This window comes from Caretta caretta, chromosome 11 (assembly GCF_965140235.1).
Source record: "Caretta caretta isolate rCarCar2 chromosome 11, rCarCar1.hap1, whole genome shotgun sequence".
NCBI classification, from domain to species: Eukaryota; Metazoa; Chordata; order Testudines; family Cheloniidae; genus Caretta; species Caretta caretta.
Genome location: NC_134216.1, coordinates 45084162 through 45107368, shown reverse-complemented (window position 1 = coordinate 45107368; position 23207 = coordinate 45084162). Strand labels below are relative to the sequence as shown.

Genomic DNA, 23207 nt, shown 5'->3' with positions numbered 1-23207 from the left:
AAGCCATCGGCTGCCGGTCTGCACGCACATTGGAAAAAAAAATGCCGGTCCTCCACATCAGATAGCTTGAGAAGCACTGGCCTAGACTGTGTTTCACCTGGTGGAGTTGTGGGATCTCCACTGTGAAGCCTATGAAGTTATTTTCGCTGGCTCTCAAGTTGCCTTAAATAGAGAAACTAGCTATTTTCTTCTTTTATTAAAAGATGCTTTTACTCTCAGCTACTTCCAAGCCTTACATGTGGCAGTGGGTAGTAGAATACAAAAGAGTTTTAAGTGTCCTGTGTCTCTCTTCAGGGGTGCTTTAGTCTGCATCATGTTAACATTAAAGGCTCCTCACAGCAGATGCTCTGACTGAGGTTGAAGTAGAACCTGGAGCTGCTGGTTTCAGTAAACAATTTGAAGGTCTTATTTGTCTATGCATCCTAAAGAGCAACATTGTTCTTATATGTTTTAAATGGATTACAATTATTTTTTATTTATTTTAATTTCAAGGTACCAGCTATGGAAACATCCAGTTGGGGAATTCACTCTCTGAGCTAGTCTGTAGTGTTGAGAAATCTGCTGAATCAGCACCCTGCAAAGACGCTACTGCTCTCCTAAGGAGGTTGGGTGTTCAGGGCAAGAAATCTGCCACTTGCTCCCAATCCTTTCACATCAGGCAGTCGCTATGTAACAACAGGATGTTGCTCCCTCCCCCTAAAGTGTGAAATCACTTTTCTTTGTGTGGTATAGTGTAGGGTTAGGAAAATGAAGCCTGAAAAGGTGTACAAGTGCAATGTAATTTAACAGCAGGCAAGGTAACAACAAGGGGCTAGACAGAAGAGGATTATTGCAGCTCTTAAAGAATGTGCGTGCAAACTTTATCACTAAGGGCTCAGGATTCAACAGTGATGCTATTTGGAAAGATGAAGTGATTCCATTTAGAAATTCTACAATAGCACTTTTAAAAAGTCGTAGTTAAAAGCACATGATTATCCACAAAAACCACAGTAGGGGATTTAGAGACACTGTCTAGCACAAACAGAAGAAAAAATTAAGGGAAGTTCCACATGCCACTCATCCAAGCATGGGAGAATTCTGCAGTGTAAATGCTCAGCACACCATTCCAAATGCTACGTAAACATCTGGAACAACCCAGGAGAGTTAGGGATCGCAGCATTGTTCTGTGGCCTGAACTATTCCTGACTGCTGTAGTTTGCACAAAAGTTGAACAATCCCCTTGCCCAGTTTTCCAGATACTACCTATACTTTCAGTCACAGACAGTGACTTTGTGTAATTTTTTTTTTTTAATTCAGATGGTTTCATCCAGATTAGTGGCCACCCACAGACACACATTATGGATCCCTTCCATCTTACCCTTATATGGAGATTTGCATTGTCTAGCAAGGATAGATACCAAATACACTGCATTTCTACACAATAATTCTAATTGCTGTGACTCTCCATGGAACACTTAAGAGTCTCAGGATTACTTGTCAATGCTACTTACAGAACATTTCCGAATTAGGGTCAAAGGTTCATTTGGTAATTGTTGTCTTATGCTATCTGATCCCATTGTTATTAAGATTATTGACAAACAGCACATGACACAGTGCTATGGCCTACCTCATTTTCTGATGAGCTTGCCGACAAAAGCACTTCCTGTGCATCAAAGAATTCGGAGACAGATTCAGACATAGAGAGCCTGCTCTCATGAGAAACTTGCTGAGACAAGGGGAGATTGACATGGATTTGTTCACCAGTCTGTAAACAAAACAAACATAAGGACTTAAAATACTATTTCTAATAGACAAAACTAGTGCATACGGGGTAAGAGATGGAGCGTAGGAAAAATTATCCATGTGAAACACTTATTTGAAGTACATATTTGGGCCAACATTTCCATACAATTAACAAACGAGATTTGAAATATTACCAAAAAAAAATCTAGTCCTCTGAATAATTACACATCCATCAAAATGAGATACAGTCCTACTCAGAAGCAGAAGTAAGCTAGCTTCAGTATTCAGAGTAGCAGCTGTATTAGTCTGTATCTGCAAAAAGAAAAGGAGGACTTGTGGCACTTGTTGCATCCAATGAAGTGAGCTGTAGCTCACAAAAGCTTATGCTCAAATAAATTTGTTAGTCTCTAAGGTGCCACAAGTCCTCTTGTTCTTTAAGCTTCAGTAGTGTGTATAATCACGGATCTGGATTCTGTACCCAGAGGAACAGCTTTGTGGACTTTTGTTGTATAGTGCTAAAGCATTTCAATTATGAGCTCCAAAGACGTTTGGGATTGAGACATCTTTCATAATATTTTTCATTAACCACATGGGAACTATCCTTCATCAAAACAAAAAAATGGCTTAAAAGGCTGAGGGGTTATTTTTAATTATTATTTTCAAATGAATGCCCCTCTTAATTTCAGTAGTGACAAAATAATCTCTTGAAACATGGCGATGTTCAGAAAAGTGATTACTGCAACTTCTTACTCCATACAGCAGTTCCCTGTGTGTACTCGGAGTCATATTCGGATTACTTTGGATAACAATAAATGGTTATTGATATTAGCACCAAAGAGCCAATACAGCTAAGGAGAATGAGCTGGTATGGCTTGAATCAATATAATTGTACACTATGGGATACATTACTCTTTCCATGGGACAACCCGGAGAGAGGGAGAAAAAAATTCAGAGAGGTTTTCCCTATATCATTCCATTGGGGTGGAGAGAGGAGTCAGGATTGCTCCACTGTGGAATGAACAAGAGGATTCTCTCCCACACGTCCCAGATACTTGCTGAGACACATGAGGACAGTGAAGACTCTGCAGAAGACCATAGCCAGCATACAGAGGCCCTGTGACTCCACACAAGCCCTTCCCGCTCCTCCTGTCACTTGCCCAACTCTCTAGCATTATGGCTCCACTGATGCCATCTAGCCCAGGCTTCCTCCACAACAAGCTGCCCCCAAAATACTCCCTTAAAGGAGGTTTCCACGGTGTGGAGAGACTGCACAAAATTATCATCTTGTCCTCGTGTGATGGTTCTCAGACCTACAGAGCAGCCTCTATGGCATCTGGGAAAAGGAGGAACATGAACAGATCTGGGGCCCACAATTTGGCTCCAAGTTATAATTAATGATGATGATACTTGAACAAGAAAAGGGCCAACTTGACACTCAACTCCCAGGGGGAGCTTACAGGGCTGGCAGTTAGAAAAATATATCTTTACTTCTGAATTGTGTACATTTGATGCAGTACAAAAGTTGCTGAGATACAATACACCTGGGACCCAATGAAACAATTCCTGTTCGGAGTACAAGTGCACTCCTTACTAACCTCAGCACAGAAACCCTGAAAACTTTTTTGTTGACATGTTAGTCTACACAAGCTACTAATACTGTAACACTATTTTACAAAGTTGTCTCAATTTGTACAATAGTTAATTATAAATACAAAAAATATAAGTTAAACACCTTTTGTTCACCACTGATGTTTGGGAAAATGAGTGTTTAAGTGATGGGGCTTTTGTGAGCTTGTTGATGCTTTATGGTGTTTGACTGATCATAATCATCAGAGGGGTCTAGTTTATTGTTGTTATTTATATAAGAAGGCCATTAAAGTTTTAAAATTTTGCATGGACTGTACTTTTTTTTTTTTTGCTAATTAGTGTAATGCACCAGAGCCAAGTATAAGTGCTGAAGAAATCAAATTAAACAAAGTATTAAATGTTTGTAAATATGCCAGAATGTGAATACTTTTTTCTAAACTTGATTTAAAAAAATACTGTGGAGTGCATTTTCAGAAACACAGCCTGCCTTCAGCAGGAACAAATGTCACTTGCGCAATGAATTGCTGTAATAATTTGAATAGCTTGGAGGGGCAGCTGCTCAAATTTTTGCATATAATTCATTTTGGGGTACAAAAATGCAGGTGCAAACAGGGAGGCCACATATTAGCCTGATTGAAAAATATACCCACACTGTACATATGACTACATTGCAGAGAGATGAAGAGAAGGAGTCAAATTCAGACCTGATGAAACAGGTCCAACTCTCTGAGCTCCAACAGTCAATACACATTTATGCCAAAATATATGTGTATATATTGAAAAGTAATAACTAAGTAACATTAATGTTAACCACCAAAAACAAAATAAAAAGAATTAAAAAAAAGTCTGTGTTAAAGCTTTAACTCCAGATCGTTGTGCCTTTCCTTTGTTGGACATGTTATCCTCCATCTACAGATTCTACAATGCTGGGTTCCAATCAAATTGTATTTTGGACTTTCCAAAATCAAACACACAAATATCTTAACATAGATTTAGACTATTCTTTCTCGTTGGGAAAATAATTAGGAGACAAATGGTACCTCAACGGAAATGTCTTGACACATCTGAAAAACACACTTCTGAATGGAAATGCCGGATGGAAAACATATTGGTGAAATACCAACACAGACAACAGTGATAGACACACAACATTAATTTGTAATTTCTGATATATACCCAAATTCAGATCTATTCTTCTTGTGAAGTAAACTGAACTGCCATTCACACAAATACTCAATAGAGGGTATTTTTTGTTGACTGAGGATAGAGAGGCATTAAGGACCAGATCTGGCAAACACTTACTGCCAGCATAGTGCTTACTTTGTTCAGTGATCCCCTTGACTTCACTGTGATAAATGCAAAGTAATGCACATTGGAAAACACAATCCCAGCTATACATACAAAATGATGGGGGTCTAAATTAGCTGTTGCCACTCAAGAAAGAGATCTTGGAGTCGTGGATAGTTCTCTGCAAATAACCGCTCAACATGCAGCAGCAGTCAAAAAAGCTAATAATGTTAGGAACCACTAGAAAAGGGATGGATGATAAGCCCGAAAATATCATAATACCACCATATGAATCCATGATATACCCACACATTGAATACTGTGTGCAGTTCTGGTCATCACACCTCAAAAAAGAAATATTAGAATTGGAAAAGGTACAAAGAAGGGCAACAAAAATGACTGAGGATATGGAACAGCTTCTGTATGAGGAGAGATTAAAAAGAATGGAACTTTTCAGTTTGGAAGAGAGATGACTAAGACGGAATAAAATAGAGATCTATAAAATCATGAATGGTGTGGAGAAAGTAAATAAGGAAGTGTTGTTTACTCCGTCACATAATACAAGAACTAGGGGTAACCCAATGAAATTAATAGGCAGCAGGTTTAACACAAACAAAAGGAAGTACTACTTCACACAGTCAACCTGTGGAATTCAGTGCCTGAGGAGGTTGCGAAGGCCGTAACTATACGGGGGTTCAAAAAAGAACTAGTAAGTTCATGGAGGATGGGTCCATCAACAGCTATTAGCCAAGATGGTCAGGAATGCAACCTCATGCTCTGAGTATCAGTAGCTTGTGATTTCCAGAAGCTGGGAGTGGATGACAGGGAGTGGATCGCCCAATGATTGCCCTGTTCTGTTCATTCCCTCTGAAGCACTTGACATTGGCCACGGTTGGAAGACAGGATACTGGGCTAGATGGACCACTGGTCTGACCCAGTATGGCCGTTCTAATGACCATCTACAGTAATAAGCACCAGGCCCCATAAGCATTTGCAGGACTGGGCCCTGATACACTGCAAGCAATCAAGATACAGTCATTCTCAGGTACTCATCTGATTACATAAAAATACAACAGAATCTCACTAATTCCCACTTCACTAATCCATATGCAATAATTTATACTCAAAATCAGTGAAGTCTCTCCCTTTCTCAGCAGAGGTTTAATAGCAGAGTTCTCCAGTGAGATCTCACATGGCTAAAACTTCACTGTTTTCATGAAAGATACTCCAGAATATATCCTCCTTGCTTTTAATATATAAATGTGCTTGTACAACTTACAATTTGCAAAATTCAATAATTTGCACAAGGTCTCTCAGTTATTAGTGAGAATTAGCTAGGTTCGATTGTACACTAATTCCATTAAAGGCCAAAGTCTTACCTCATCGGGACTAGGGATAATATTTACACTGACAACCTGATCACAAATAACAGACTCAGAATGTATTCTGTTCAAGCGACTCCTTAGTTCAGCATTCTGGTTGAGAGCCTTAAAATAAAAATTGCACATTTAATTTAAAATGAAAAAGCAAGCATAAAACAGAGCCAAAAAAAACAGAAGCTGAACTACATACTTCCCAGAAGTGTCCTAATAAATTACAGAATCTCCTTAGCTGCATTTTTATACCCTTTCTGGCCATCAGGTATGTGATTCATATCGGGGGTTTTTTTTCCCTTTGATTTCAGTAAATTTCACATGTTAAGGAGAGTGATGTTCTTCCATTACACAGCAATGATATTCTGCCCGTCTTCGTTCTTTGTGTAGCTCAAAGTGTTTGGGAGATATACCACTGGGTTATGCACATTCTGAAAATGGGGTGTGAAAAGAGCAAGGACGAATGAAGCTGCATCAGATTACTAAGGAGATACCCCCCCCCACCCACGTACCAAAAGAGGCACCACTTGTGTTACAGCTTTGAGGCAGGTACTAAGCTTGGGCTGCCAGCATGAAGAGCGAATCAAAGGAAACAGCTAACCCCAATGCAAAAACAGAACAGTTGGCTCATGACGTGATTTTCAAAATACTCACATTAAGGGAAACATACAATGCATACACAGAAACATTAGTGTCAACTTATTCACAGCCCAAGGTGAACAAGACCTTTACAGATAAATACACAGACAAGATTCTTGCTCCAAATGGTTCACACTCTATATACACATAGGATGGGGGGATGGGATGCAACAGGAAGTAGCAATAAAGTTAGTTCATATATTGTAATTACACAATTTTTTATTTCAAGTTTTCCTTCTACTTTCATTTCCTATTGTCTGTTTTATTAACACATTCTGAGGCGAGGATTAGGTTGTACAGGTCTTTTGGTAGCTGTGTGCTCTAAGGAGGGACTGGGGGTGGGAGGTCAGGAAAATGTTCCAGGAGAAGACAATGACACAGGAAAGGCATGGAGACAAGATCAAGAAATCACAAAGGGTATGTCTACACCGCAATTAGACACCTGTTGCTGGCCCAAGCCAGCTGACAGGGCTCCAGGTAAGGGGCTATTTAGTTGCTATCAAGCTCTGGGACCCTCCCAACTCACAGTCCTGGAGCCTGGACACCAGCCCAAGCCTGAATGTCCACACCACAGTTAAACAGCCCCTTAGGTTTAAAGTGCAGTTAGATACCCACAGTGGGCCCATGCCAGCTGACTCGGGCTCAGGGGGCTGTTTGATTTCAGTGTAGACATCTGGGCTCGGGGAACCTCCCACCTCACAGTGACCTATAGTCTGGGCTTCAACCTGAGCCCAAGCTCAAATGTCTAGCAATTCTCAATCTGTGGTCTGCGGACCCCCACTATGCCTAAGGGGTCCACAAAAACTTAGACTGAAAACTAATTCAACTGTATATACACAGGCAATAGATTTCCAAAGAGGTCCAGCACTTCCATTCAAAATTTTTTAGGGGTCTGCAAATGAAAAGTGGTTGAAAATCATTGGTCTACACCGCTATTAAAGGTTTCAGAGTAACAGCCGTGTTAGTCTGTATTCGCAAAAAGAAAAGGAGTACTTGTGGCACCTTAGAGACTAACCAATTTATTTGAGCATGAGCTTTCATGAGCTACAGCTCACTTCATTGGATTAAACATCTCCTTCCTTAGCCTAAGCCTGAGTCAGCTGGCATGGGCCAGCAGCAGGTTTTTAACTGCAGCATAGATGTACCCGTACCCTTACCCTGAGCCCTGCAAGCCCAAGTCAGCTGGCAAGGGCCAGCCATGAGTATTTAATTGCTGTGTAAACATACCCAAAGCAGGCGATTAGTTGTGACACTTTAGTGGAGCAAAAGGGGCAATATTATTATTTTTGTTGTCTGATCTCAGCTCATCTGATGTAGGAATCTGCTCTGCTCTCTAGTGTCCAAATCCTTCTCCTATAGAAGTCAACAGAGTTTTGCAATAATAAGCACAGTGACAGATGGGTCAATAGAATTTCGGTAATGCAGTAATAGAATTCTTTTATTCCTGATTTTTAAAGTGATTAATTGTATCTGATGTGTGGCTGTTCTTGTTTTGTTTTCTGTTTGAGGCATTCTGTTAAGCCGCTACTACTCAAGACAAAGGAAAATATTACAAATATGCATAGGTGGATTAGGTGTTTGTGGGGCCCTAGGCCAGAGCGAGAGGGGCCCCTCCCCACCCCTTCCACCTGCAGTCTCCCCCGCCCGCCTGGCACTCCTGCCAGAAAGTGCAGTTGGGGCGTAGGGGCTTCCCCCGCCCACCCGGCGCTCCTGCCCGGGAAGTGGGGTTGGGGAGCGGGGGCTTCCCCCGCCTGCTCACAGCTCCTGCCAGGGAGCAGGGTCGGGGCATTGGGGCTTCCCCTGCCCTGGCAGGAGTGCCGGGTGGGCGGGGGGAGTGGGGCAATCCCCTGCACCCTGACCCCTCTCCTCAGCAGAAGCACTGGGCGGGTGGAGCGGGTCGGGACACAGAGGCACCCATTTTTCTGGGAGGCCTACAATTAGCCAGGGCCTCTGGGCACAGACCCCATTGGCCCAGTGGCTAATCAGTCACTGCAAATATGTATATTTAAAAGGAGGAAATGAACGGGAGACCAAAAAGTTTCTACAAATTCCTGTAACTATTCTTTTCACTGACTGTGAGAACTCCTGGTATGAAGTGCTAATGGACCGTTAACTCCTGATGATAAATGCACGTCACCACTCTATGTGACATACACAACTATCTTTTAGAGTAACAGCCGTGTTAGTCTGTATTCGCAAAAAGAAAAGGAGTACTTGTGGCACCTTAGAGACTAACCAATTTATTTGAGCATGAGCTTTCGTGAGCTTCATGCATCCGATGAAGTGAGCTGTAGCTCACGAAAGCTCATGCTCAAATAAATTGGTTAGTCTCTAAGGTGCCACAAGTACTCCTTTTCTTTTTACAACTATCTTTAACAAACTGTTCCATTAAACCAGCAGTTCTTAAACTTCATTGTACTGCAGCCTCCTTCTGATGACAAAAATTACTACATGAGCCCAGGAGGGAGGACCGAAGTCTGAGCCCACGCTTCGGCCCCAGGCACTGGGGCTCAGACTTCGGCCCCTGGAGCTGGGCTCAGGCTTTGGCCTAGTGATCCCATTAAAATGGCGTTGCAACCCACTCTGGTGTCCCAACCCAGTTTGAGAACCGCAGCATCATGGGAGGTGTGTGCACCCCAGTTTGGGGAGGCTAGCCCCCTACCCCGCCCCGTCTATCCGAGGCTCCCCCTGCTCCCCCGCTCTCGGAGGCCAGCCCACCGGAGCAGCCCAAGCCCAGGCCAGCCTGCCGGTGCCAAGAGCAGCCCCGAGTCCTGGCCAGCCCTCTGGCACCCAGAGCAGCCTCAAGCCTGGGCTGGCCCGCTGGTGCCCAGAGAGCCCCGAACCCTGGCCAGCCTGCTGGCACCCGGAGCAATCTGGAGGAGCCCGAAGCCACAGCCAGCCAGGGCAGAGTCCTGAGCCCGAGCTTCCCAGAGGAGCACTGAGGCCCGACATGGCCTGGTCCCAGGGCTGCAGTGGGGAGCATTAGTGGAGATTTTGGGGAGGCTTAGCCTCCCCCAGCCTCCATTACTCGCCACCCATGCACTCCATTAAACAACACTTTAGAAAAAACAGATCTCCATGTTCAAATCACAACGTTTTACAGTGAGAGCTGAGTGAAATTTTTCAGGCAGATATTTTATTCACCAAAATATACAGTTAGGGGGCAACCAAAACTTTTTGTGTCAAACTGAGCAAAGAGTTTCAGTCAAGAGAAAAAGTCAAAAAAACTGCATTTCTATAATTTCAAAATGAAAATTTTGAAACAACAAATCAAAATGTTGCCTAAATTTAATTTTTGTAAATTGTTTAAAAACCAAAAATGAAATTAAACATTTTGTGTCAAACTAAACATTTCAGTTGACCCAGACTGAGGTTTTTTGATTTGTTTTATTCAGTTTTTCTTTTCATCAAGAAAATCAAAAATTTGTTGTTTTGGGTCTTCCTGAAACTATTCTATTTTTTGAGCTTTTGGTTTGGCCAGAAAACTGAAAAAATCAATTATTTGTATAGTTCTATTTATAATATATGCTGGATGGCCAAAATACAGCCCTTGCACTGAATAAAGTGTCCACATGCATTTCCCCCTTCATACGGTAGCAGTTGTTCCACAGTATCACAGTGACAGTAGATTCATTTACTCCTGGCTGTTCCCTCTGCTGCCTTTATCTCCTCTCACCTTTACTCTAAACTCCCTTGTCCATGGCCTTCCCAACCCCCAGCTCCCTACACAGCAGTGTGTGCAGATTGCTACCACTCATATTCAGTCATACACCAAAAGTACAACCATGCCCCTGAATATCTCCACTGGCTACTCATTTATTTCAGGATCCAGTTCAAAACTGCACATTCCAAGCGTCCTCAAATTCCTCGACTCTCACTGCTCTTCTCCCACTTCCCTCCCTTCTCTAGTTCTAACCTCATCATCTTTAACCCTTTTGACATACTCCAGCGTTGTTGCACAAGCCCCATCCTCCTCAGCTCCTGCATGTCTAATCTCAGATGAAACATCACGGTGTATCTTTTCTCTACTGCCAGCACTGCTTACTTTCTCTCTCCCCGGCCATAACGTTTATTTAAAAGAAAACGCCAGTTCTTTCTCTGTCCCTTCCCCGCCCAAACTGAACACTACTCAGATCTGCAGCAAAGTCAAATAAAATTCATTATTTTGAACTAGCATTATCGTTTACAAAAGAGATAACATTTTCAACCTCTGCTATGGCTGTGGCTCTCACTGATCTTGTTCCAGGATGGCTGCAATTTTCTTACTAACAGTCAGGGAGCGAGAGAAATTAGGACAGGATGGAATTCATTCTGCATTGCAGTCAATGGGACAAGCTCGGGACTGAGCACCATTTTTAAGTACATGTCACTTTATTAAAAGAAATGCCATGTATTTTAACTTAACTTGTTTGTTTATTCCAATGCCAGCTAGCTTTCAGGAATTTCAGGTGTCTACACCACTGTCCCAGAGAAATGGTGCATCTCTCTCCTCTGTCCCTTTTCCCTAATTCTTTTGGTTCATATGGTTCTCAAATCTTTCCTGGGACACCCCCTCACCCATAACCCTCTCTCATCTAGCAGGATCTAGCCAAGACCCCCATTCTCATTTAGCAATATGGGAAAAGTAGGATAGACATGATCCCCATGTTGAGAACCCATGTTTATTCCACCACTCCATCAGACCTCATCTCTAGATGCCAACTACCCTCTGAGAAGTCATCTGATGAGTGTCCTGGCAATTCTCAGTTTGGGAGGTGCCAGTTATTTACCTATAACTAACTCCTGCACAAAACTGACAAAACTATACTGACCTGCATTACTAGATTATTATTCTATCAAAATGTACCCAAAAAACAGCATTCAAGGTTCAATACTTTCCCCATTAATTTCAAAGCAGTCCAAGCGCCTTCCTATCTTTCCTCTTACGTCTTGCTTTCTACTAAACAATTGGAAGCCTTCAGGCAAAAATAATTCAGAGTCATTCACAGCCATAGGAAAGTTGAAACTTCAATGTTTACTTCTTATATAATATTTGCCATTTTTACTTTTACCACAGTATTTAAAACTGCCCATACAATTTTTGAAAAAGGAAAACCCTTGGTTTTCTCTAACTCTTCAACTGTATTATTTAATCTGTTTCAAACGATAATTCTTGCAGTTTTGGAAATGTGATCAGTGGGCTACATGACAATTTGAGTTAACAGTAGCTCACAACACTGTTGCAATCAATACTAGGGAATATATGTGCATTGTTTGGAGCTGAGAGGACAATGCATACTGAAATTAACACTGAGGGGGATACTCTCGAATTTTTAACTGCTGATTTTGATTATTTCTAGTGACAATTTCGGATCATGAGAAACTATCTACAGATACAGTTATCTGGAAAATGACTCTTTTAGAAATCTATATAAATTTCCTCCATGTTGAAATATGGCATATAAAAATGCACTGAAGAAACGTGCATTATCCAAGCTCCACAGCAGTGAAGAACAGTTATCTAGGCTGGGCTGCTTCTGTCTATCTTAGTTTTGTACAGCTGCTCATCACCATAGTATCTGAGCACATTAAATAAATCCACAACAGCGAAGTCACTAGTGGACTTCACGCAGTCTCTGACTTCTTCTGTCTTTTCAGGTTATAGAACTCTCAGTTTGAGTTTGTGAATTTGTGTATGGGGTTTTTTTGGAGCAGGCAGATGGGGCCATAAAAAGACAGGGAACAGGGGTAGTTGTTGTGAATGTCATTCTGGTTATGGTGGAGGAGCTTTCCTATGTAGGGAAGGAAGTGATTGAAGAGATAGACCAAAAAGAGTTTCTCTGAGTATTTTATTTACAATATGTACATTACAGTAATATATTACTATCTTAAACAAAAATGAAATAAAAAACAAAAACAGCAACAAAGTTTTCAAATATATAGTCTCATGTAGGGTTTCATACAAAGCCCAGCTCTGCATTCAAAACCTCCTGCCACACTGCTTCTGAAACACTGCTCTCAAACAAAGAAACTGCCATGTTTGTCTCAGAGTTAATCCTTTACTCACACACAATGAAGTCCTATTTTAAAAACTCGAGTGATGGGTCATTTAAAGTCAGTCCTCTTGGCAAACTGTCTAAAGAGAACCCTGGAGTGAATTTATCATCTAGGATTCTTTGGCTGAATAATATTCTAGGATCCTCCCACTATATATGAAAAAAGAACAGGAGTATTTGTGGCATCTTAGAGACTAACAAATTTATTAGAGCATAAGCTTTTCTGAGCTACAGCCCACTTCATTGGATGCATAGAATGGAACGTATAGTAAGAAGATATATATATACATATATATATATATATATATATAAACTTAGGGAAATAGATTCAATTTGTGTAATGGGTATACATGAAAAGAATCTCTGCCCTCATGACAATAGTTTTGCCAATGTGGCAATGAATCTGTAAATAAGTATCACAATCAAGTACCTGTTAATGATATGATAGAGTGTTCTGACAGTAGCTATTTGCATCTTCTGACCCAGTGTCAGAACTGTTGATTTAAACAGGAGAGTGGGGAGTGGGGGCTGGGGCAGGGAAGAGGTGGGGCAGAGCTATTTGCATCTTCTGACCCAGTGTCAGAACTGTTGATTTAAACAGGAGAGTGGGGGCAGGGCTGGGGCAGGGAAGAGGTGGGGCAGAGGCAGAACCGGGGTGGGGGCCATGGGGAAGTGGCGGAGCAGGGGCTGGAGCAGCACGCAGCTGAACAGGGCACCAGGAAATGTGGTGCCCCACATTTTCTGGTGCCCTATGCAGCGGCGTACTTTGCGTATGGGAAAGGACGGCCCTGACTTTGCATTTGTCCTTATTGAATTTCATCCTATTTACTTCAGACCATTCCTCCAGTGTGTCCAGATCATTTTGAATTTTAATCCTATCCTCCAAAGCACTTGCAGCTCCTCCCAACTTGGGATCGTTCGCAAACTTTATAAGTGTACTCTCTATGTCATTATTTATTTCATCGATGAAGACATTGAACAGAACTGGACCCAGAACTGACCCCTGCAGGACCCCACTTGATATGCCCTTCCCATGTGAACCACCACTACTCTCTGGGAATGGTTTTCCAACCAGTTATTCACCCACCTTATAGTAGTTCCATTTAAGTTGCATTTCCCTAGTTTGTTTATGAGAAGGGTCATGCGAGACAGTATCAAAAACCTTAGGCTTTGTCTACACTAGCACGTTTGTTGGCAAAACACACCCTGACCAACATAAGTTTCACTAACAAAAGCACTGGTGTGGACAGCGCTATGTCAGCGGGAGACGCTCTCCTGCCAACATTGCTACCGTCACTCATTTGGGGTGGTTAAATTATGCCAATGGGAAAGCTCTCTCCTGCCGGCATAGAGCGTCTACATAGGAGACCTTACAGTGGCACAGCTGTGCCGCTGCAAGGTTGGTAGTGTAGACATAGCTTTACTAAAGTCAAGATATACCACATCTACCGCTTCCCTGCTATCCACAAGGCTTGTTACCCTGTCAAAGAAAGTACTAGGATGTTTTGACATGATTTGTTCTTGACAAATCCATGCCATTACTTATCACCTTATTATCTTCTAGGTGTTTGCAAATTGATTGCTTAATTATTTGTTCCATTATCTTGCCAGGTACTGAAGTTAAGCTGACTGGTCTGTAATTCCCCAGGTTGTCCTTTTTCCCCTTTTTATAGATTGGCACTATATTTGCCCTTTTCCAGTCCTCTGGACTATCATCTGTCTTCCATTACTTTTCAAAGATACCACCGCAGTCAGCTCCTTGAGTATTCTAGGAAGTATTTCATCAGGCCCTGGTGACTTTAAGACATCTAACTTGTCTAACTAATGTTTAACTTGTTCTTTCCCTATTTTAACCTCTGATCCTACCTCATTTTCCCTGCATTTTCGTTAGATGCCCAATTGCTACTAACCTTTTTGGTGAAAACTGAAATAAAAAGTCATTTAGCACTTCTGCCGTTTCCACATTTTCTGTTATTGTTTTGCCCTCTTCATTAAGTAACAGGTCTACCCTGTCCTTGGTCTTCTTCTTGCTTCTAATGTATTTGTAGAATGTTTTCTTCTTACCCTTCATATCTCTAGCCAGTTTAATCTCATTTTGTGCCTCGGCCTTTCTAATTTTGTCCTTACATACTTGTGTTATTTGTTTATATTCATCCATTGTAATTTGAACTAGTTTCCACTTTTTGTAGGACTAATTTTTGAGTTTCGGATCATTGAAGATCTCCTGGTTAAGTCAGGGTGGTTTCTTGCCATACTTCCTATCTTTCCTACGCAGTGGGATAGTTTGCTCTTGTGCCCTTAATAATTTCTCTTTGAAAGACTGCCAACTCTCTTGACCTGTTTTTCCCCGTAGACTAGCTTCCCAAGGGATCTTACCTACCAACTCATTCAGTTTGCTTAAGTCTGCCTTCTTGAAATCCATTATCTTTATTGTGCTGTTTTCCCTCCTACCATTCCTTAAAATCATGAACACTACCATTTCATGATCACTTTCACCCAAGCTGCCTTCAACTTTCAAAATCTCATTTTAAAAGTCTGCATTTTAATTTAATTTTAAATTAAGCTTCTTAAACATTTCAAAAACCTTATTTACTTTACATACAACAATAGTTTAGTTATATATTATAGACTTATAGAAAGAGACCTTCTAAAAACGTTAAAATGTATTACTGGCATGCGAAACCTTAAATTAGAGTGAATAAATGAAGACTCGGCACACCACTTCTGAAAGGTTGCCAACCCCTGCTCTAGAGAATAGTAGTAATTTGTGTTATCGGTATCTTTACAATCTTAACTGTTTCCTGACCATAGGATACACATAGGGAGTTCTTCACCCCTTTTCCCTATAACTATGCCTCCTTTTTCTTTCTCACCCTGGTATCTGCACAGCATATGCCCAAACTCCACCATACAGTCTATACCCCCCTCCTTTTCATCCTCTCACACTGAAGGGAAAGACAGGAGAAACATAAGCAGTCGCAGAATGTGAGAGGCTATGCCTCCAAGTCAGCAGTACTGAAATGAACGTGTGCATTAAAACACATCTATTCAGATCAAACTGATATATTTGAATGCATGTGTTCATTTCAAGACACTGTGTGCATTCAAAGCCTCATGAATAAACTAATAACAAAGGAATTCAATTGACTCAAACCCATGGTATTCATTAACTTTTCTTTTTTGGGTTTGTTTGTAAGATTCAACCAGCTATAGGTTAGCCAAAGTGCATACTGTATATAACTATAGAAATATACATGCACAACAGTGGTGAACTCAAGAAGTTTAAAGCACATTCTGTACTGCTTCCTCTCATCTTCCCCCACCCCCACCCCAACATGAATCACCAGTGGCCTCAGAGCTGATCTGTACATATCCAGGGACTCATTACTAAGACTAGAACTGGGCATGGAAAAAATCTGCTCTCTTGAGCTTTATTTATAAATATACATGGGATGTGGATAATAAAAAAGTGTAAGTGTGGGAGAGAAACTATGAGCGTCAAATTCTTTTTCTTCTGCTTCTTTTAAAAATGTATCTGGATTTAGTGCAGTGGTTCTCAAACTTTTGTACTGGTGACCCCTTTCACAAAGCAAGCCTCTGTGTGTGACCACATTTAACACCATTATAAATGCTGGAGACAAAGTGGGGTTTGGGGTGGAGGTTGACAGCTCACAACCTGCCATGTAATAACCTCGTGACTCCCTGAGGGGTCCCAGCCCCCAGTTTGAGAACCCCTGATTTAGTGTTTGAGACAGCTGCTAGAGTGAGAGCTCTAAAGACTGAAGTCCTTCGTTTATCAGTAAAACAGACATTACACAGTTTGAGTTTCCCCCTCACATAAACCTGAACTGGAAATATCACCAATAGGAAAGGGAAATTAGTTCGATTTCCATTTCCTCTCCACTGAGACCATCCATCAGAATTTCCCATTGTCACAATGACTTTTGTTAAGAGGAACTAGAATGAGAGGCCATCAGCCCATTTCACAACATACAGCTATAAGTCACTAATGATCTGGGTTGGATTTGTATCAGAGACCCAGAAGAGAAACATTCCTTATTAGAGCTGAGTAAATAATTGATTTTTTAGGTCAAAGGCCAAACCAAAAAAAAAAAAATTCTGAAAAAAAAATTTGGTTCTTTTAGAACTGAAGCTGAACTTTTTCCCCTCACTGAAACAAAAATAGATAAAATTTCAAAACAAAATGTTGAGTCAAAACAACATTTCGAAACAAAATGGTTCATTTAGAAAATGTCAGCACGAACCATTTTCACTTTAAAAAAAATTCCCCTCATTTCTTTATTTGGCAAAAATTGTTCACCAAATTCTACCTGAAATTACAAATAGTTTTGATAACCCTGAAATGGCTTTTTTTGGCAAATTTACTATGTGGCCAAAAAATTGTACCCTTCTCCTGTCCCATTATCTTTATATCTTTACGTAACACTACAAATCTTACAGTAGAAAGATAACAGTTTAGGAAACTACATGTAAACCTAGGTAAATTACAGTTTGCATTTAAACTTGCATGTTCTTTTCTATTTCTTACATGCTTAGTGTTCCCTGCTAGTCCATGTTTCTTCAGAGTGAAGGCAACAGAATAATACCATAGGCCCTGATTACCCTTGAAAAACTAGGTACCTCTTCTTGACCCATGAATTCCAGAAGTGGGACTATTTTGCAAGCTGAGGAAGTAAGTCAGACTGAATTGATTTAATGTATACTTTCTTATTCCTGTATTATATAAACTGAACCTGGTTTTCAGATTACATTTTTAGAATTAAGATACTTAGTAAAGAGCCTATTAACCTGATTGGTTTTTAGTGAAAGATTTTCAAAAGCACTCAGCAATGGCCAAACTCTGCTCCCACTGAAGTCACTGGTAAAACTCCCTTTGACATCAGTGGGAGCACAGTTTGGCCAACACCAAGTGCTTTTGGAAATCCCACCTTAAAGTTACACAATCAATATACTGCAATTAAACTTCATTAACATTGGTTTGCAGGAGGCTAGGAATAGCAAGAAATCTAATCCCTGGATGCTCATACATGTAAAATGCTCATTTTGTTGCCTATGATCATTTTTGCAATTGAAGTAATGGATTTATGGAATGTATCTGTGAATGTTCATTCATCATTTTTAAATTAATGAAGGAAAACTGAATAAAAATACCCTTGAATGTGCTGTCAGTGGTTTTAAGAAATATATCTAAGATTTTCATATAAAATATTTCATACCTCAGATCTAGCTCAGACACTAAACACAATGAACACACACAAGGAAATAAGATACACTTAATATTTCACATCTACATTTCTTAGTTTTCTTGGGACTCATTCATATTGCTCCTGCTCTCTAACATATTTGCAACAAAAAGCCAAGGGTAGAGAAGCAGGTTTGAATTTACCACTAACACATTTTGTTATTTAATTTTTAATGAGGAAATATTTGGCTGCAAGATTTGACATTTTCCATGCCATCTCTGGAAGTGTATACAAATACAGAGGGGTAGCTGTGTTAGTCTGGATCTGTAAAAGCAGCAAAGGGTCCTGTGGCACCTTATGGACTAACAGACAAACTGGAGCATAAGCTTTCATGGGTGAATACCCACTTCGTTGGATGCATGTAGTGGAAATTTCCAGAGGCAGGTATAAATATACAAGCAAAAATCAGGCTAGGGATAACGAAGTTAGTTCAATCAGGGAGGATGAGGCCCTCTTCTAGCAGTTGAGGTGTGAACACCACAGGAGGAGAAACTGCTTTTGTAGTTGACTAGCCATACACAGTCTTTGTTTAATCCTGAGCTGATGGGATCATCTCGTGCACACCAGTTTGGAGACCACTGTGTTAGTCTATAAGGTGCCACAGGACTCTTTGCCGCTTATACAAATACAGTATAGAAAACAGGCATTTGGCAAGTCATAGAATTCCACATGTGCTTGAAATCAAAGCAAGGGCATACCTGAGAAAGTGATTGTCTGAGACGTGTTATTTGTGAATTGTGGCCTGCAACGTCCTGTTCTGAAACCATCTGCTTAAGCTTCTCCTTCTCAATAGCTATGCTGTTAAAGGCAGACTTCAAAAGAGAATGAACTGGGGGAAAGAAAAAACAAATATTTCCTGAGACAAAGTACTACACCTTGCTTGTAATCAATAATAAAGGTCGTGACCCCCCCCCAAATTTACAGAAATAAGAAACTAAGGCCCAAATTTTCAAGAGTTCGTGCCCAAGTAGATTGCACACATGCATCAGTTGAGTTTGGCACGCACACACAATGTGAACGTGCACTACACTTGTCTTACGTGCACATATTGGTGGTTGTGCACATGCAGGTTGGGTATGTGTAAAAGTGTGCGTGTTCTTTTGAATATTTGGGCCTAAAGCTATTTTTCCCCCCTCTCTGTAAAGCAAATTAGTCTGTTCCTTAATTTTTCTCTGCAAATAGTGTAGTATGTATGTCATTTCTGTATTTATGGTCTGCAGTGATTTAATACTGCATTAATAAAGAGGATTACTTTGATCTTGAAACTTTGATGATCTAACACTGTGGAGGGAAGCAGTGGGTAGTATGTTTTTCCCATTTTATGTATTAGCCAACATTACAGTACACAGAGCCCATACAACGTAAGTTGTGTAAGACTGTTTGCAGCTCATGGTCACTGCTGCATAAACATCACTGCATGGTGTTACAGTGTGATTATTTCAAATCCAATTATCTAAAGCCTTTGTTCAAAACAAACAAGCAAACAAACATATAAAAGGAAATCCATCAATAGGAAAAATAACACTTCTGGTCATTGCTAAATGTGGTTTGGCCATGCACTCCTTGCTATTAGAAACGCCCTTGTGTTTTTCAAAAAACCCTTTAAAATAAAACAATTTCTTTTTCATTAAGTATATTCAACACTTGAAATAATCAGCCCATGTGCTCAGAAATGGAACATTAAAATATGAGAAACATTTCTGAATGACAGTTTTGACAATTTCAACAAAGAAACACAAAGGATGAAGGAAAATAAACTTTGACCTTTCCCATACATAGTATGCCGCTATGTTTTTCTTTAAAATGCTGTTCCTTTTTTGGAATTACGAAACATTAAGGAATAAAAACCTTTTTTCAAGCAAATTCTGCCTCTCACCCCTTACCTCTCCCCAATTTTTATAGGGTTTTTTTAATTTTAGCCCTCTAGATTTGAAGTATAGAATCAAGAAATACAAAGTGACTACTGAAACCTTACTAATTAGACAAGAATCACTGAAATGTTCACTGCTTCCTCATTCAAATTCTTGAAGACGGAATAAAATGCAATGCTAACTGCTCCTGTGTGAGCTTAAAAAGCTCCCTTTCCTTCTCTTCATGGAAGTGTTTTCCTTCGTTAAACACTTGTACTTCTCCATATTTCTGTAAATATTGACATTATTATCTCTCTTTAAAATAAATCTTACAGATTTCTAAATGTTTATTCCCATTCAGATAGAAAGCTCGTGATCTTAAATCTTAGCTTTATTCATCTCAAATTTTTATGACCGTTCTGAAAAATGTGACCCAAAATTGTGGGTGTTACATATGGAAGGCCAAATTCTCCACCTCATAAATGGAGACAATTCCATTGAATTCATTATTCTCACTTACGTCAGCAATAAATTTAATCTGGTATTTGTAAATACATTTATCATTTCATGATCAAATTAAACACAAATCATTGCATATTAAAACAGAATTGCCTAAAAATGCATGTAATCTCAGTTCAAAATGTACATTTTATATCAGGTGCATCAAGTTCATTTTGTGGACCTGGCTACAGACACCATCAATTATGGTCCCTGCAAGTACAAAGTTCAGTACTTGGGACATATTTTTTTGTGTGAAATGAGTTCAACATATTTCAAGTCTCCCTCCCTTTCCCCGCCCTCCCCCACGAGTTTCAAACATACTCTTCTTTTAGGGGAATAATTCACACACCCCTTTGCTTATTGCAGGTCCCATGAGCTTGCTAACACGATAAACCAGCCAGCCGCAGACTTACTGATTTATCTAGTAAAATGTTTTCAGTTATGTTGGGGCCCAATCCAGTGCCTACTGAAGTCAATGGGAGTCTTTGCATTGATTTCAATGGATACTGGATCAGGCCTTTAATTTAATTGCTTGTGTGACCCTAAGAACTCCCCCAATGCCAACTGGCAAGGGGGTTATAAGAATATCCTGATCCTGGTAGGTACATTCTGGTTCCCCAAAGACTATCATAGAATCATAGAAATTTAGGACTGGAAGGGACCTTGACAGGCCACCTGGTCCAGTCCCCGGCACTGAGGCAGGACTAGGTATTATATAAATCATTCCTGACAGGTGTTCCTCATTGGAGATTTCTAAGAACAGGTTAGATGGCGATTCCACAACCTCCCTATGTAATTTGTTCTAGTGCTTAGCAACCCTTACAATTAGGAAGTTTTTCCTAACATCTAACATAAATCTTCCTTGCTGCAATTTAAGCCCATTACTTCTTTTCCTGCCCTCAGTAGTTAAGGAGAACAATTTATTACTGTGGCAAGGTGGACTAGGGCCAGAGGCCCCCTGCTGGAGGCCTTGCTGCGCTGCATCATCCTGTCCCAGAATAGAGCAGCGAGAAGTCCTCCAAGCAGTCTACAGTAGCTGCAGAAGCCAATCAGAGGGGCTGCTGCAGCGACCAATAAGGATTCAGAAGACCCAGATAAAAGGCAAGCAGCAGAACAGAGCCTTCAGTTGCTGTGCAGAGCTTGAAGAGAGAAGAATGGGTGACTGACTGGCTGGCTGGCAAAGCGGCAGGACCAGCAGGTCACTGTGTGCAGGGTGAAGCCCAGTGGGACTGAGCACAGAAGCTGTGCAGGCCAGCGAGGGTACCAAGATGGGCCCTGCTGGACTGGTTGAAGACTAAGCCCAGGGAAGCCTGCTGAAACACCACCGGCTGTGGGTACTGAGATGGGCCCTGGCTTGGTGGTTGAAGAAGGCAGTGCCTTTGGGAGAAGCCTTAGCACTACGGCCCTACACCAGCGCCAAGATAAGAACTTGGACTGTATACCCCAGAAGGGGGGACAGTATATGTGGCTCAGCTGCAGGGCTGAGTCACTGAAGACCCGCCAAGAGAACCATCAGCTGGAGGAAGGAGGTTCTCACGAAAGGCAAGTGCCACCCCGATGTAAGAACTAAAACCAAAAACAGGCTCACACCCCACCAACGGGGGGGCCGCCTGCGAGAGGTGGGTGCCACCCCATGAAAAAGACTGTGATTGCAGGCATATCGGCCAAAGAAAGGAGGTGCTCACAAGGGACAGGTGCCAACCTGGTTACAATTACCCTCCTCTTTATTACAACCTTTTACATACTTGATGACTGCTATCATGTCCCCCGTCAGTCTTCTCTTCTCCAGACAAAACAAACCCAATTTTTTCAGTCTTCCCTCATAAGTCATGTTTTCTAAACCGTTAATATTTTTTTTGTTCTCCTCTGGACTTTTGCCAATTTGTCCACATCTTTCCCAAAGTGTAGTGCCCAGAACTAGCCACAGAACTCCAGCTGAGGCCTGATCAATGATGAAGAATTACTTCTCATGTCTTGCTTACAACACTCCTGCTAATACATCCCAGAATGATATTTGCTTTACCGGTATTACATTGTTGACTTATATTTAGTTTGTGATCCTCTATAACCCCCAGTACTCCTTCCTCAGCAGTCATTTCCCATTTTGTATTTGTGCAATTGATTATTCCTTCTTAAGTGTAGTACTTTGCATTTGTCCATATTGAATTTTATCCTCTTTATTTCAGACCATTTCTCCAGTTTGCCAAGGCCATTTTGAAATCATGTGAGATCTCAAGTGAAAACCAGGGTCATGCTGGTCATTAATATCATTGTATGTACTCATACTATGTAAGGAGTTATGTACGTTTACCTGAAACATGCTCCTAAGGTCTGTATCAAGGCAAGTTTTCTGTCAGACAAAAGATGGTTATTCACCTGTCTCTCTGGCATGTAAATTAAGCATTGTAGGTTAACACAATGGAGAGTCATTTACAAAGGAAATCAATGGGTGAGGGGAGGGTGAGTGTGAAATTAACTGGGAGGCAGCACACATGAGAATAAGCTACTGGGGTCATCCTGACTCTGAGGTACAGACAATGAACTTCTGGAGATATAAGGAGAAGGCAAGGATGACATCCCTTGAGCCTGCACCAAGGAAATAATCAGGCAATGTGATTACATTCATGAAAATGGGATCACAACATACCCTGGTTGGAAACACTGCAAAGGATATTTGGGTGAGATAAACTTCTATAGACAGCAGGTTAGCCTGTTAAGTTTAGTGTCTAGAAATTGTTATGATTTTGATTTATATGTAATCTTTTTTTTCCATAATCCTTACTCATTATGTCTTGAATCTCAAATCTTTGATAATAATCTTATCTTCACTATAAATATCTGAGTTCTTCGGCATTACACAAGGAGCTGATCCTGAGTTTAATCATACAAGCTGGTGTGTGCACTGTTCCTTTGTGGACAGCAGATCTGATATTACTGTGAGTGTACAGT

General features: G+C 40.8%; 1 protein-coding gene across 11 annotated transcripts in view; it reads right to left on the bottom strand.

Annotated features, from left to right (window-relative positions):
* OSBPL6 (oxysterol binding protein like 6) overlaps positions 1–23207 on the bottom strand; it is a 199747-nt gene that overhangs the window by 27881 nt on the left and 148659 nt on the right. For 8 of the 11 annotated variants that reach the window (XM_048869611.2, XM_048869609.2, XM_048869606.2 and 5 more), the window contains 3 exons: positions 18606–18736; positions 5976–6083; positions 1607–1744 (listed from right to left, as the gene is read on the bottom strand). In XM_048869611.2, coding sequence (XP_048725568.1) covers positions 1607–1744; positions 5976–6083; positions 18606–18736 — 377 coding nt within the window. The remainder of the gene's footprint in view (positions 1–1606; positions 1745–5975; positions 6084–18605; positions 18737–23207) is intronic. The other 3 variants (XM_048869610.2, XM_048869613.2, XM_048869615.2) reach the window with 1 other exon arrangement.